Raw genomic sequence first — 15,693 nt, 5'->3', positions numbered from 1 at the left:
TCACTTATTTCTCTCCTTCAACGCTCATATCGCCGAAGCTTTTAACAAGGTTACTCAACACACGCGACTCGATCTCTTCTTGTTTCTTGACAGTGGTGACCGGCCATTCACTTCGCACAGCAACAGCCAATTCCGAATCGCGATCAACATCGCCTAGCCCAAGTGCCATTGAACTTTCTAGAAGCCCGATCTCCTGCTTACGCATTTTCCCTCGGATGACTCGAAAGAGAACTTGCGCCAGGTAATGATTTCGGCGTTGATGGTAGAGCCCTTGAGCAACCAGAATAAGTATCGCTCGCAACGACTCAATCTCATCTGCTGGGGTCTCATGGTTGATGAGATTCGCGGACTCAAAGCCAATCATCACAAGAGGTATAACCATAAAAAGGTCCATTGCTTCAAAGCCGTGTCGGAGAAAATAAAGTCTAACAAGGGTTTGGATATTCTTCTTGGCGCTGCTGACTATGTGAGGAGGTGGGTATCCTCTTGTGTTGGCCTCGTCGAGCAGAGGCTCAAAAATTGTCAATATCAGATGATGATAAGATATACTGCATTCTGTTAGTTGGTTCTCGTGTAACTTGTTAGTGTCTGAAGGACTCACTGAAGCTGCAGGTGTCCTGGAAGAACTATCCTCTTAGGTATTAGAGATTCTGGTAATTCATGATACCAACTTTGTAGACGTCCATGAAAATGATAGGCGAGGTCAAGATCTATTTTGTACCCTGAGTAGGCTGCATTGCTGTACTCGTTCATGATGATCCGAAACTGGCACCTTTCTCGAAGGACTTGGCCCATATTCAAGGGCAAAAGGCCATGGTTCAGTGGGTATCTCACCCATGTCTCGCCATACCAAGATGGATCTTTCAAGGGATCTGGTAGGGCCCAGACTGGGGGTTTCTTGATGACGGGAGCGATCATGAATGAAAAGGCTGAAAGACTGAAGACGTTAGTGAGGGGCAAGAATTGGACAATAGGAAGTACTTACGTCTCCCAGTTGTACAAAGCCCATGCAGTGTACTCTCTGCCCCTTTGGAGTCTCTCACACCGATCTGCCACCGCAGTATCAAAGATGCGAAGTTGATGAGCCAGGAAAACTGCCTGTAGCCTGTAGGGTTTCCCAATCTCATCGACCCCACAAAGATTATGGAATACAGTGAAAATTATACCAGCTTGTATGGTGGTGATTCGGGGTACTTTGGCTTCAAGCTCCCATAAGCGCTTAGCCTCAGCAGTGAAGCGATATAGTAGGTTGTTTGGATTCCAATACTCTACACGATTAGACATTTGTGGATAGCAGACCTGTTTACCATGTCAATCAATATACTATACTTGGTATGAGATGCAAAGCTTCTTACACAAGCATAGGCAAGAACAGCGTTGACGAGAAGGGAAGAGCAAAAGTCCTCCCGTCCCGCAACCATATCTTGGAGGAATAAATCCTTCTGGAAGGCTGCAGTGAATTGGTACTCACAGCGGAACATCACACGCAGTAGATCCCTCATGAGTACATCGTCATTACTGACACTAGTCCAAGAGGATATTTTGGCATCGTCTAAAAGTGGTTCGACGACTTGTGCTGCATGGAAAGGTTTCAAGTACATGCTCTGCTGCTCTTGGGAAACAAGGTCGGCAAAACCGCTTGGTGTAGTCAATTCCGGACCGTTCCCGTACGAGTAGAGAGAAGCTGTCTCGTATATGAGAGAATTAAAGTAGGGATTGTCGATATGGAAGTCTTTGGGCATATCTGATCTGTAGGGAAACTCATATCGATACCGAGTTTCAGGCACAACAGCCATCTGAAGCATAACATCCCCGGCTTTAGCCTGCTGAAGGACTGACCCAGCATCTGCTCCAGACCTGATTCTCTTGAAAAGATCTTGAGCATCTTGTTCAGGTAAGTTTTTGAGCAAGCCCATCAACTCTTCGTAGATGGTAGGATCGCGGTCTTTGCAGTTGTTTGAACATCGACCAAGTGCCTGTGATCTGGTTTCTCCCGGCTTTGCCACGTATTTACACTCAAGATGCCGTTGCTTACAGCGAAAACACGTCGGTCTTTCGCCCGAGCACTAGTCAAAAGCAATAGTGAGCTTCATTCTAAAGACCTAGATTCTACGCGTGTTCACGTACCTTGACCTTGTTCTTCCGGCATATTTCACACGCCGAAAGTACGGGATTTATTCTCGGCCTGACCAGAACGGGTCTGGGAGGTAAATCTGGTCTCAGGTTTGCAGGTAGCAGACGGCGTGCTTGTCCTACTTGGATGGCTATTCTTGTAGGTCTTGTCGCTTGTGGATCAGTCATTGGCCACAGCTGGTTGCTCCGTGTTCTGGGGGGCTTGAAGAAGATGACTCGATGGCGATATTAAGGTTTGCTACATCTATCGCATCGTTGGGCACTTTCAAGCGTTTGTGGAATTTTCCTCTGTTGACTCTGAATTGAAGCGAAGCACGCGTTGTTTGATGTTTAGGGGAGAATATTTTTGTTTCGGTCCAGGCCCCGCGTGATGTATGCACATGACCAATAGGAATCGTCGGATACCATTACGCTATCCTTACAATAAGGTTATGCAATATTCATAACATATCATCAGAACACAAGATGGCAGCTTAGATCATCAACATTTGATATTGAGAATTTGATGGTTCGTACAATGTTAAAAAAAAAAGGAGGTTGCCGTATCGAGAGTCATAGAAAGTAGGGCATAATATAGCTCATCATTCTCATTCATACCATCATTCGTCCCTATGGTTACCTGAAGATAAGGTTTCCATCATAAATCATAGTCCATATGGTTACACTTACCACACATCATTCAATATCCCCTCTCTTGTCTGTCCTCTGATGCATGACAACTCAATCAGTCATAGACCTCATTAGGTTTCACCCGGTTCTCAGGTGCCACCAACCCGTTGCTCGACCGGAGTCTCAAGGTACCTCCATCTGCAGAAATACAAAAGTTTTCCTTCATAACGTCCAAGCTTCCGCCGCTGATATTTCCAGAGCCGGGTCCAGATTCTCGATCCGCAAGTGCAAGAGCAAGAAGATCAGGCACAGACTCCCACGATGACGAGGTTATCCCGGACCAGATGGACCACATGGAGTACACTACAATCAAAAGTGCATAGACGTAGAAAACTGCCATGGCTCCTTTCATGGTCAAACTGTTGTCTGCGAATGCGAATCCAGTCACCCATGTCTCCATTTCGGTCCCAAAGAAACGCTTCTTGTCCTCGTCTGACACAGCATAAGGGCTACCACCAGGACCAAACACTTTGTTGTCCTGGGGCATGAAACTCTTCCACCATTCGCCATCGGGGTCAGCCAACGTAGTAACGGCACTGATGTTTGGGGTCGAACGTGCCAAGCCGTTGGCTGCTAATGCTCCAATGATCGCCTCCAAATGCGCCGCAGACTTTGATCCCTCGCCATTGGGCGACCATACACCACTGTTGATGAGCATCTCATGGATAATCGTCCGATTGCTCCCCGTGTCCAGAGGATTGAGATATTTGGCAAAGCTAGGTGCCAGATGAACGCGCTGACCATAGCCTGGGTTGCCAATCCATGAACCTCCGAGTGAAGTGGCAATCGCACCTGAGAACGGAGGATATCCCTTGCTGGTCAACGCTACTGCATCGCCACTCAAATCTGTGTTTATCCATCTGGCATCAACCATGCAACCATATACATCAGCTGCTTCTTTTGACTTGTTAGAAGAAGGCACAGCAACTATTACTCCCACGGAAGTGTTTGCAATGACGGGCGCCGAGTCGAACCAAAACACTTCAGGTCTCTTCAAGTCAGTGAGAGTATCCGACAACCAGTCGCTGATGAAGTCTCTTTTGACATCCAGAGTCGTAGGAGGGAAAGTGACGAAATCAGGAAACAACAACGTCTTTGCTTTGGCATCCTTGACAGATGTCAACTCACACCTGGTGTTGGTAATAGGTACAGGCGCACTGAGTTTATGCGCAACCTTTTTAAAGTTATTGAAACGGGTTTGATGTCTCTTGGCAGAATCATCAGCAGCCTGTTCCCAGTGCAACGACGTTGTGACACAGGCCTCAGCCGGTCCAAGATGCGGCATCCTGGCAACTGTGTGGTTGGGACTGTTCAGATTGAACCACTTCTCTCTGATATCAACAACCAGATTGACCAGTGTCGAGGAATACCCAGCGACTAAGATTTCGTTGGGGGGTCGTCTGATGAAAATCCCGTTGTTCAGCTCGCCTGATAGGCGGATTTTGGAAATCAGCTGGGTGTTGATCACATCCCATTGCCAAGAGGGACACAACTCATTACCGGTGACGTTGCAGGCAGAACCGATTGTGTGAGCTTCTGTGACTACCGCTGGGAACATTTCCTCCCGAGTACCGTTGAAGTATACGAAGCTTCCTCCGGCTCTCCAATCTCCTTCCTGAGGCATCATCGCAACAGCACTGAGAGACGAGGCTCCTAGCGCCATGATGGTACAGACAAAGACAGTGAGGACAAAACCAATCTTCTTCCATGTCTGGGAGAACTTTCCTCCAAGGATAGAGAAAAACTCTTGGGACCATAGAAAGCTAATCTCGGATATTTGTTGTCCAGCCACCAAAGCACCGTATGGCACAGACTGTCCAATCGTGAATTCGTGGCGGATCATGGAAAACACGATGGCATTGAGGGACAGTACAATGAACATTTCCATGAGCTTGGCTGCAAGTTGAATCCCCAATTTTTTCTCAACATCGTAGTTGGGTATTCCTTCGAGCTCTTTGCCGACGTAGTAATTCTTGAAGATGTAGAAGCTCAAGACAATAATACCGGAAATGGCTGGCAGGTGTACCAGAGCAGCCAGTATAGCTGTAAGACGGTCTTTGACGATAGGTACCTGGCGGTTTCTTTTCTTACGTGCCGAAACGTCGAGGATTTGTATGCGCCATTTCTTGAGGATCGTCTTCAAACGCCAACCTTCTGGCTTCACTTTTGTTCCCTGCCCCTCTAGACTTTCGGTAGAAAACAAAGTGACGTTTCCTTTGCCGTGTCCTGCCGATGTCGGCTGTGATGAGGGGTGTGGAACATTTTCGTCTGGATTAACAGGCTCGTAGCGAGTCTGGCTGCTTGGAGTAAATTTGTCTGTCATGGTAGGAGATTTCATAGCATAGTATATTATGTCGCTGTGAAGGAATGGGGAGTGGGCTCAACTATTAGGTATTTATTCTTTTCAGCTGCCATATTCGCACACAATATGCAACCAGTATCACACCGTGGGGGCCAAAACTCGATAGGCGCCGGCCTGCATCCCAAATAGCTTCATTGCGTAGTAGAAGGATCTGGAGATTCTGCGGCACAGCCTTCAGACAGGGGTTTCATGTGTCGATATCACACCACCCGCCCACTAATCCATGCATAGAAAGATGGTAGGGCTGATGAGTTTTCCAAGCCGTCAAACGTCTCGAGTTGATTCAAGAGAAACAACTTACAGTTTTGCTGGGTACTTGTGAGTGTAAAAACTCACAGACGATGATTGTATTGCTATATACTGTGAAAACTATGAGAACAAATAAATCAAGCGGCAACTTGAGGCCCGGGGTAGTTGTAGGATGCAGTGTCACAAGATTTCAGTAAGCACTAAAAGAGAAAAACTCACAGCCCTACAGGGAAGTTTGGGCAATGATATTCCATATTTTCAACCCTCCGTGCTTATTATTACAGGGGTAAATTATACTGCGTCGTACCTAATTTGTGCTGGTCCATTCTGCATGGTCCGGTGTTCAATAATGGTTGTCAGAAGCCAACTGGCTTGGTAGGTAAGTACATCTCATCTGTGAAGAGATGTTGCAAGGGGACAAGATACCGAAAGAACAGGGGTGGTTGGCTGACTCCTGCAAAAGGCTAGTAGCAAGCTCACTGCTGTGACGTGACACATTGCTACAACCTAGCCTATCTAGTGAGATCCATTCCAGTACAGGAAGAGACGGATACTGTGCCCCGTGAACGAGACAATGAAGCAACCAACTGTCACGCGTAATGTGACGCGTTGGGAATAACTGACAAAGAAGAAAGAAAGTACAATGGTCGAGAACCGCTTAGTCTTAACTGGCTCTAATCAACTAAGCTTGAAACAGCTATGCTCTTTTGTCCGAATACGCGGGTTGCTTGCTCCCAGCCTCCTTGTTTCCATCCATGCCTCGTTCGCTCAGTCCAGCCACAAATGACCCTTGCAGAGAGTTGAAATATTTAGAAGATACAGGGTAGGAGAGCACCAGTAATTATCAACTTGTTGCTTAATGTGATGCTCCTTGAGCTTGTTTCACAGCTGTATATTAATTGTTTTTATTCTCTAGTATTACTATTTTCTTTGCAATGAGCTGATAATTGTGATGCTTGGATACAAGTACTCGTTGGTAAACATATCGCTGTAACTGTCGTGAGTTGAGTGGTGGATGAATGTTGAGGAGTACCACAGGCCGAACCTCATACGCAACTGACACCACCTATGACTGACCCAGGACTTGTTGACAGACCCATCAAATGGCACAGGAGAAAGGAATGCTCTACCAATAAACAGTGGAACAAAGCACAAGCACCATTAGTCACAGCAATATTGCTGATCCACATGGGAAATGAGACCCATTTCGCATGTCTCGAATACGATATCGATAAGCAATGATGATGACGATGGCTGATTGGCATCTCCTATAAAGTCTCGAGTTTCCCTCGTCCTTCTGTTTCTCTTTTCCTTTTCTCTTCATACTTACCTTGCCTGGAACTTTACCCATGATCAAGAATATGGGAGTTCAGCGTGGAGCATCTGCATTGCACATCGCGGTATCGCTCTACTCTCTATTACCCTTCGGGGTCGTAGGAGGTGGAATTTTTGATTTAAAACCTGTTTTCATTGTACATTGAGCTTGATGCTCGGTTATGAAGAAGACGTATGACTCTGCATAGGGGCAGTATCTGATGCTTCCATGTAGTTGAAGCATGCGTCGCGTGTGGCCAGTCGCGTCGCGTACCTGTTCAGATTATACGGATATATCGTGCGATTTGTGAAGATTCGGTCAAGAAGCCCCAACGCGTCGCCTCAATCAGTCTTAGTGTCCTTGACCGCGGTCCATATCATCTATTTACAGTATCCAATATCGTCATACCATTACCCATCAAACTAAGCGTTGCCCGTGATGATGGCCGCTGCCTGCTCCGAAAGCGCGTAAAGAGGCGCTTGGATATGTGCACTGATCGGTACAGGAATGACCGACGCGTCAACAACTCGAAGGCCTTCAATCCCTTTAACACGAAACTCCGTGTCCACCACCTTTCCCATAGAGCAAGTCCCGGTTGGATGCCATGATGTCCCACTGGCCATTGCTAGTCTTTGGTCCAGCTTATCGTTATCGTCATCAAGACCAAGAGGCTCAGCAGGAAGACCTTCAGGTACCGATTCGCCAGCGATGTTCACGCTGAATCTAGACCCGAGCATGAACTTTGTTAGCTGGCGTAGTCCTTCACGAAAGACGTGCCTGTCCACCTCGGTGGCCAAGTAGTTGGGGTCGACTGTTACGCGTCAGCAAGTTGAAGGTACGCAAGGTATTTCTCTTACCTTTCGGATGATCGTCAGGATTTCCCGACCTCAATGTCACAGAGCCTCTGGAAGTTGGCAAGAAGGTCACCACCGCGGTCGTGATGTGTTCTGCATCGATAGGAACCCCAGGAAAAGGAACCTTTGCATACATCAAAATGTTCTCCAGGAACGTTCTTTTCTTGGCGAGAAGAGAATGCTTGGACGCTTCAGGCTGAACACCCTCATCGATCGCAATAGCTTTGGCGAGTCCATCACTTGCAACACTGGTGTTGACAATCCAATCGACCGGCACTCCTTGGGCATATTGTGGTTGTTGAAAGAGAGGATTGTCTGACCCCAACGTGTATCCCGCAGAGGGATCGCGTAGCCGCCAGTGTTGAAAGAAGATCATATGGTCAGATAGGTTTTCACCAACTTCTGGCAGGTCGACCAATGGCTCGATTCCAACCTCTTGAAGGTGGGAGCTTGAGCCTATGCCCGAGAGTTGGAGGAGCTGAGGTGAACGGAGTGCGCCGGCAGACAGTATCACGTTCTTACCAGAAATGACGCTACCATCTGCCAACTTGACACCCGTCGCCTTGAGCTTTCCATCAGACTTTTGCACGATAATTCTTTGAACGGATGTTTCAAGACGGACATCGACACCCTCCAGAGAGTATTGCTCCGCGGACCATTCACGTTTGCCATCACTTCTGGCCTCGCAGATATAGGCACGACCGATGTTATCCCCAGCGTTCTGATCGCCATTGGGAAGCGTAGAAATGCCGAGATCTTCCCAGCCAGCAGCAGCCTGCTCAGCAAGAGGGAACCTGCGGTTTGAAGCCTTTGCACAGGTGATGCGCATTGGTCCGTCCTGGCCATGCTGGGCAGGGTCATTATCGTCGAACCATCGCTCGGATTTCTTGAACCAGGGCAGTTGACCATTGTAACTGTATCGATCATCGTCAACAAGAGACGCCCATTCGTCGTAGTCAACTGAAGCACCGCGAGTCCATCCACCTAGCAATTATTAGTACTCGGCCTTGAATGGCCAGAGTTTCCATGATTAACATGTTCGTGCTTACCTGAATTGATTGCTGAACCGCCACCCAAGCCCTTCCCAGCGTTAAGGGTAACTCGTCGACCAGCAAGACCAGCAACAGGCTCTGACTCGTACTGCCAGTCTAATTCACCACCCAAATTCAAGACCTGCATGTTTTGAACGTCAGGGCGCCCACGAGTATCTTTTCCAGCCTCTATGAGAAGAATCGTGGAGTGCTCATCGTACTCTCGGATGCGGCTGGCGAGAACGCAACCCGAAAGACCGCCCCCAACTATGATATAGTCATGCATTGTCTTGGTGATAACGGACGTAGAATGAAGTGAAAGAAACAGAAAATATAAATCGTCACTGCGAAAAATGCTCAAATATATGGAATACGTCAAGGATAAAGCACGTGGCCAAGGCATAAGGCTGACGTGAGATTAAAGATGAAACGAATCCGCCAATTCACAACTGCGCCGTAAACTTTTTAGGTATATGCAAGAGAGCACGCTTAGATACTATTACGGCAAGGTCACGGTTCCAATCCCATCAACTATAGTGGAAGGAATCGATTCTGTTCTTGTTTCAACTCAGCCCATCGTCCTAACAGCATAGGCCAATTGTCTCTAGGGAGTATGAGTATTTGTTATTCCTATATAGGCCTGTTGGACCAACTGACAGTAGGAACAGTCTAATTGGTTGTCTCGGTATTACTGCTCTACGACACCTCTGTCTAGAAATAGGTATAGCTTGGAACACACAGAAATAGTCTAATATACTGGCCTGAGGCACATGTATGCAGTTTAAACAGATGAACTAGTGGTTGTGCTGATGCTTCTTTCCCAGTGAGAGTTTTGCTTTTCATGTTTTGGTAACTCAGACCCGACACAAGTTTCAGTAGACGCAGATCTAGCCAATATCTAGTTATGGTACGTATATCTTGTGCTTAATTTAATTCATTGCTCTATACGTATACTCCACTGGTCACGATTCTCGGATTCTCATTTGAATACCGAAGCTCTGAAGTCTTTAATGTGACAAAGCTATAGCCTTTGACAACTCTCAAGTCTGTCATGCGCAACTGGAATCTGTCGATGTGTATCTGGAACCAAATGTAGCCCTGTTCATTGTACGTAACAGTTCCGCCACTTCATCCATCATACGTTAATATTTATGCTTGTTGTCTCCCTGGCCATACTTTGTAAGCGGCATCACAGATGGACCAACTTCCGCTCCGATGCAGTTGCATGGTATATAGAGATACTTCCGGTGCAGATGATAATGGACAATTAATCATCGGCAGATCGGTCTTTTTGAAAAGCCGAGATCAGGGAAATCGGTAGTCGGGCGGCTCTTTGTGGATATATGCATGGGACATATTGATCGGCAGTCGCTATTTTCGCGACACGAGTTATCGCACCTGACTCAAATACTACTCTTCAAGTGGAGTCATATTTGGCAAGGCAGTAGGTTATATCTGCCGATCACTACACAAACAGATAAACTACGATTAGTACCTGCATGGTTGTACAACATAACAATGTCACGCAACGCCAACGTTTCTTACCTTCTGACCCGATTTTTTTTCAACAAACTTTGATGGATAGACAGTGTAGATAACCGTCGATCGACAGTTAGCCGAGTGATTCTGATAACTCAGCCAATATACGAAAACGCTTAGGCGAGTGCGACATTCCGCTGCAGATATGCTCACAACACAGCAAGTGTCACATCGTAGACCGGACAATTCTTATGTCCGTTAGAGGCACACATGCATGAGTTACAGTGTGATCAGTCGTATTACCATGAAACTCACCGTCTTCATGCATACATCACTGCACGGCGAGGGGCCGAGGCGATAGTCCGGACAATAAAGTTGACCGACAACCGAAGCACGGAGCTCCATTATTCCAGAGCCAAGAAACTTCTGATGTAGCGTAGCGCAGCGCACGGTGGTGTTGTTGCACTTTTATTGATAAGAAGACGAAGCCCGAGTCTGAACTATCAGCAATTGCCTTCATTCTATCATCATATCTGCATTTCCTGGGTCTGAGTAAAAAGACTATTGACCAACGACTCTCTTCATACTACTCTTCCTTACAAACAATACAAAGTTTGCAAGTCGTGTTTTCATAATGGCTCAAGGTGCTCAAGCTCGTCAATGCAGCCGCTACTGGCTCTTGACCAGCCCTCGCACTGCCTCCAACCTTCTTGTTAAGATGCTTAACCTTGACGAACAAGGTGTCCGCCCTGCTCACTATGGAGGATACTTCTATTTGCCCGCAATCGAACAGCACTTCCTCCTCGAGAAAAAGTCCATGGACACCTGGACGGAAGAAGAGAAAGCTTCCGTCAATGGCACAACTCAGCAATGCTCGCAGAGGTTTCTTGAATACCTTGATGCTGCTGAGAAAGAAGGCCAGAAGGTCTTTGTGAAAGAACACTCGATCTTGCTGACCCATCCACGTGCCGAGAGCCACTTTCTCTATGGCTCCAAGGAGGCTCGTACGATCACTGAGGCAACTCCCGTAACTGTCGAGGGAATTCAAGAGCCGACTCGGTCGCCGCTCAACCTCACCGTGTTCCCAGATGAGTTTCTCAAGACTTGGAACCCAACGTTCCTCATTCGCCATCCCGCCCTTGTGATCTCCTCTCTGTACCGCACATGCCTAGTCGAGATGGATTTCCACGGCATTCATCGCCCCAAGCAAGAGCCGTGTGCTGCAGAGCTCACCATGCGATGGCACCGCACCCTGTACGAGTTCTTCGCCCAGCACTTCGCTAGTGACAGCGTCTGGCCCATCGTTCTCGATGCCGATGATATCATGACGAGCCCTCAGCTGGTGTCAAAGTACGCCAAGCTGGCAGGCCTTGACGACAGCAAGGTCGTTCGATCCTGGGAGAAGGCTCCAGAGCAAGAGTTGAACAAATTGACCAACATCGAGCAGAGGATGCTTAGTTCTATTAATGCCAGTACCGCGATCGATCGCAGCAAGATTGCGGGAGAGGTTGACATTGATAAGGAAGTCGTCAAGTGGACAAAGGAGTTTGGAGAGGAAGTGGCGAAAAAGCTTGAGAAATGGGTACGAGATGCCATGCCGGATTACGAATTCATGCACTCCAAGAGAATGCGTCCAGAGCAGGAATGATTTGATATTTTGTAATGTCCTAACTGATTTATGGGATGGATATTTACTTGCTTGTCAATAAAAATTGTTACTTCTAATGTCATCTTGGCTGTTGAGCCATGTGGCACTTGATAACGCTCTGACCTGAACATACGGAATCACGGTAGTGGTGTGGCGTATCCAAGATTCATACCTGTTCACTTAGTATAACTGCTAGACTTGCGTAGTATCAAGACTCCTTGTACAGATTAGGAAGTCTGTCAAGTGATGATGGACAGTTTCGGATCTTTTCGAGGTCACGAACAAAACATTGTGGTACAGACTCTGGCCTAATGATTACGTAGCTGGGCAGAGAAAGTAGGCTTTCAATATGACTGCACCCAAGAATATCCAGTGAGCTGCTGTACGTAAGCATGTCAGACAAATCCATGCTGATATCGGACATTTCTCTCCATACTACCCAGTACAGCAAGACAGAAAGAGTCTTTTGTTCTAAACCACTTTCAGCGTTAACAACAACGCGAGGACGGAATTGGTAATGCCACGAAGACTAGTCTGGTCCAGGCACAGCCAAGGTATTTCGGATATCCGATATTACCGGCTCTGGCTTGGAAAGTGCACAGCCTGGACCTTTCGTGGCGTCCCTTGTGTAATTGTCTATCCGCGAGAGGAGGGATTCGAGCTGGGTGTTTTTGTCATAGATTCCCAGAAAGAACAGAGCGGTTCAACCATGACATAAAAAGTGGCAAAATATGAAGTCAGCAAAGCTGAACGCTGAACGATTCGGGGATTTGATGGACTGGTGATGTAGTTGAGCGCAAATCCTTTGCACTTCAGCCACAAGATCTCGCTGCATATCGTCGATGACCTTGTAAAAAGTGTCATCGAGACCGAATTTGGCGTCCTGCTGTGGAATGAGGGGTCCATTAAATCTAGGGTCCAGTGCATCAATGATTGCCAAAACGAAGCCGGAAAGAGAAAGGCTGTGATTGTCCCTGGAAAATAAATCCGGTTGTGGAATTTACACCAGAGTTTAATTGTGTGTATCCACCACTTATTCAGGAACGGATCGAAGCCTCGATTCGTCTGGGAAACCCTATCTTTGCAACATTGGTGCCCTGACAGACCCGAACTGGCCTGTCAATGACTCTAGACCAAGTGGCGTTGGCTCCCGACGGGAATGCAGGTGTCAATAAGCCACAAATCATCCCCTGAATCCGAGCGTGGGAAACCCGGCGCTGCGTCAAGCATTGTCGAAGTCTGGGCCTGGAGGCAAAACTCTGGATGATAGTAATTGGGAAGTTGACCATGCTATCTATATAAGCGCCCTTGGTTCCGTTCAGTATTTTGTCTCACTCACCCATCAACACTTACAAGTTCTTCAGCATACAATCTGTGCCTCATCATCGACCATCTACTACACAATCTGACTTATACACCTCACTCCGACATATCAACAACATGAAGGTCTCCATCCAGCTCGTCACCGTGGCTCTTGCGGCTTCTGCTGCCGCTCACCCCCAGAATGGCAGAAAGCCCGCTCCCAGCAGCACCACAGCAGGCAGTGCTACTTCAAGCAGCGCTGTTCCCTCCAAGGGTTCCATGTATAACCTGCCCTTCATGCCTACATGGTTCTTCCGTGATTCTTCCCAGAACAAGTGCATCAGCACCTACAACGCCTGCTTGATCTCCAAATCGAGCGACCAGTCGCCCTGCGCCTCCGACTACGCAGCATGTATCAAATCCGCTGCCTCTGCTTCCTCCTCTGGCGGCTCTGCAACCTCTTCCAAGCCACCCCCACCCCCTTCTGCAACTGGAAGCAAGACTGCTTCTGGCACCATGAGCCGACCCCCACGACCTACAAGCCTCAAACAATGGTGGGGACAGGAGCAGGGTCGTCGAAAGTGCCGATATGACCACTGGATTTGCATTAGGAACAAGTCCAACGACAAGGCAGACTGTGACGACAAGAGGGCCTCTTGCTTTGCGTCGGCCAAGACTGCCACCGCGACTACTGGTCCCACTAGTATCCCAACCGGGTCAGCTACTACCACCGGCACAGGCTCAACCTCTGCCGCTGCTGCTGCTGCTACTACTTCTTCAACCACCGTTGCTGACGCCGTCGCTGCCACTGCCAGCACTGATGCTTCTATCTCTCCCGATGACCCTTCTTTTGACGACGACAGCGACGACTCGACATAAAAGTGAGCTGTGCAACTTTGGGATACAACACCTGCAAGACTTCCTTATCGTTTTAATTACCTCTGCCTGGGCCTTTATTGGACTTTCGACATTCTTTTCAATGGCACTGTTATTTTGTTCTCAGTCATTCTTTTGGAAAACATAGATCTCATTGTCCTGTATAGTAAAGAACAAGAGTACGTCTTAGATTACTTGAAGAATGCAAAAAAATGATGTTTGTTTTTTATCCTTTCTGTGCCCAAGTCCAAGATAATCATTGTGGTAAATGTAACAACATATGGTGTAAGCGACAATTGGTTGATCTTTATATGGCGTCCCAGTCCTTCGTACCCCCAGCTTTGCATGTTGAGACTACAACTCATAGCACTCCTTTTCTTGTCTTGCTAATAATGCATTGTGCTATGTGAGTTCTTATAAGAACAGTGTCATTTGGTAGTTGTACATAAAATTCCAGACCCTAATGCAAAAACCGTGTCATAATCGTTCAATCTCTAAACCCTTAATTAATTCTCCCACTCATACTCTGGAACTGGAAACTCCTTTGCATCCCCAAACCCAGCTGCAATGAATCGTTGGGCAAATCCAATAAGCCCTGATTGCGCAATAAGCCAAAAGATGTTGTTCCGTAGCCAAATACCCCAAGCCGTCTGCGGCGCCATGATGGTTGGTACCAGCGGTGGGATCGGCTGCATTTTGTTGATTAGAGGTCTCATCTGCTGCTCATAGCTTTGGAGACCTGCTTCAATATCCTTGCCGTGTTTTCGCAGCTCGCCCGCTAGGATGTAAGCGCCTGCAAGAGCGAGACTTGTTCCAGAGCCTGTGAGACCAGATGCGTAGCCTGCGTCGCCCACAAGAACGAAACGACCGCGGTGTAAAGTAGGCGTCTTGACTTGAACGGTCTCGCTTGCGTAGAAATCTGTCGAGTCCATCATTTCTGGCATGGCTTCGTCTGTCTTCCATCCGACACCTTGGTAGTGCTGAGCTATGTACTTTTTGGTTGCAGTCTCCCCTTGTTCAAGCGCATGTCGAAAGGATTTCATCTCGTCGGGGGTTTGGTTCAGGCACATGAGTAAAACTCGACTAAATCCTTCGGGATCTGAACCGATACTTAGGTTTCGCCCTCCAACAGCGCTGTATCCTTTTCCAATTTTGCCACCGTTGAGAAGGTCTTTCGACGTTGAGAAGTAGGCTGCCCAGCAGTTGGTTGAAACGATTGGGTCTCGAACATGACCACCAAAGCCTAAAACCCGGGTTCTAGACGTCGCCCCATCGCCAGCAACTACCAAGTCATATTTTGAGGGTGCTGTGCCATTGGCAAAAGTGACAGTAACGGGACCGTCGGTCTTCTCACTTTGACTGATGGATGCGATCTGTTCGTTGAAGATGTAGTCGATGTTTTTGTTATCGTTGGTGACATCAAAGAGAATCTTTGACAAATCACCGCGCAATACCTCGTACTCTGAGACGAGGGATTGCTGGTCCGGGTTCCCTGAAGGTCTGATGACACCAAAAGGCTTGCCATCTTGGTTGACAAAGCTGATGCCTTCTTCCTGAGTGGACTTTGATCTGATGGCCGCTTCGAGTCCAGGCATTCGACGCATGACCGAAACGCCAGCAGTGCGAATGTCGACAGCTTGGCCGCCTGTCCGTAGGGCTGCGAAGCGCTCTACTACAGTGACTTGGGCGCCTGATTTAGCGAGCCAGTAGGCTGTCGCTGGGCCCGCTATAGAAGCGCCTGAAACTAGGACTTTTAGGCCTGACATTTTGTTTTT

At 47.7% G+C, this 15,693-nt stretch overlaps 6 protein-coding genes across 6 annotated transcripts, besides 1 other annotated feature; 2 read left to right on the top strand and 4 right to left on the bottom strand.

Moving 5' to 3' along the window:
- Positions 1 to 4: 4 nt before the first annotated feature.
- On the bottom strand, positions 5 to 2,149 carry FPSE_04706 (uncharacterized protein; the record flags this gene model as incomplete). Its single annotated transcript, XM_009257824.1, has 6 exons — positions 5 to 548; positions 602 to 937; positions 986 to 1,299; positions 1,356 to 1,983; positions 2,036 to 2,066; positions 2,128 to 2,149. 6 exons carry the CDS (start codon positions 2,147 to 2,149, stop codon positions 5 to 7), a joined length of 1,875 nt encoding a protein of 624 aa, XP_009256099.1.
- Positions 2,150 to 2,857: 708 nt separating this feature from the next.
- Positions 2,858 to 5,125, bottom strand: FPSE_04705 (uncharacterized protein; the record flags this gene model as incomplete). Its single annotated transcript, XM_009257823.1, has 1 exon — positions 2,858 to 5,125. The coding sequence occupies one exon, from the start codon at positions 5,123 to 5,125 to the stop codon at positions 2,858 to 2,860; it is 2,268 nt and encodes a 755-aa protein (XP_009256098.1).
- Positions 5,126 to 7,150: 2,025 nt separating this feature from the next.
- Positions 7,151 to 8,899, bottom strand: FPSE_04704 (uncharacterized protein; the record flags this gene model as incomplete). Its single annotated transcript, XM_009257822.1, has 3 exons — positions 7,151 to 7,539; positions 7,586 to 8,566; positions 8,632 to 8,899. 3 exons carry the CDS (start codon positions 8,897 to 8,899, stop codon positions 7,151 to 7,153), a joined length of 1,638 nt encoding a protein of 545 aa, XP_009256097.1.
- Positions 8,900 to 10,726: 1,827 nt separating this feature from the next.
- On the top strand, positions 10,727 to 11,740 carry FPSE_04703 (uncharacterized protein; the record flags this gene model as incomplete). The annotated part of the gene is made up of 1 exon (XM_009257821.1): positions 10,727 to 11,740. One exon carries the CDS (start codon positions 10,727 to 10,729, stop codon positions 11,738 to 11,740), a length of 1,014 nt encoding a protein of 337 aa, XP_009256096.1.
- A 1,440-nt stretch (positions 11,741 to 13,180) lies between these two features.
- On the top strand, positions 13,181 to 13,921 carry FPSE_04702 (uncharacterized protein; the record flags this gene model as incomplete). Its single annotated transcript, XM_009257820.1, has 1 exon — positions 13,181 to 13,921. The coding sequence occupies one exon, from the start codon at positions 13,181 to 13,183 to the stop codon at positions 13,919 to 13,921; it is 741 nt and encodes a 246-aa protein (XP_009256095.1).
- Positions 13,791 to 13,870: a microsatellite.
- Positions 13,922 to 14,424: 503 nt separating the features above from the next.
- Positions 14,425 to 15,684, bottom strand: FPSE_04701 (uncharacterized protein; the record flags this gene model as incomplete). Its single annotated transcript, XM_009257819.1, has 1 exon — positions 14,425 to 15,684. The coding sequence occupies one exon, from the start codon at positions 15,682 to 15,684 to the stop codon at positions 14,425 to 14,427; it is 1,260 nt and encodes a 419-aa protein (XP_009256094.1).
- Between the last annotated feature and the right edge of the window lie 9 nt (positions 15,685 to 15,693).

This window comes from Fusarium pseudograminearum, chromosome 2 (assembly GCF_000303195.2).
Source record: "Fusarium pseudograminearum CS3096 chromosome 2, whole genome shotgun sequence".
NCBI lineage: Eukaryota > Fungi > Ascomycota > Sordariomycetes > Hypocreales > Nectriaceae > Fusarium > Fusarium pseudograminearum.
This window is presented reverse-complemented; position numbering and strand designations above follow the sequence as displayed.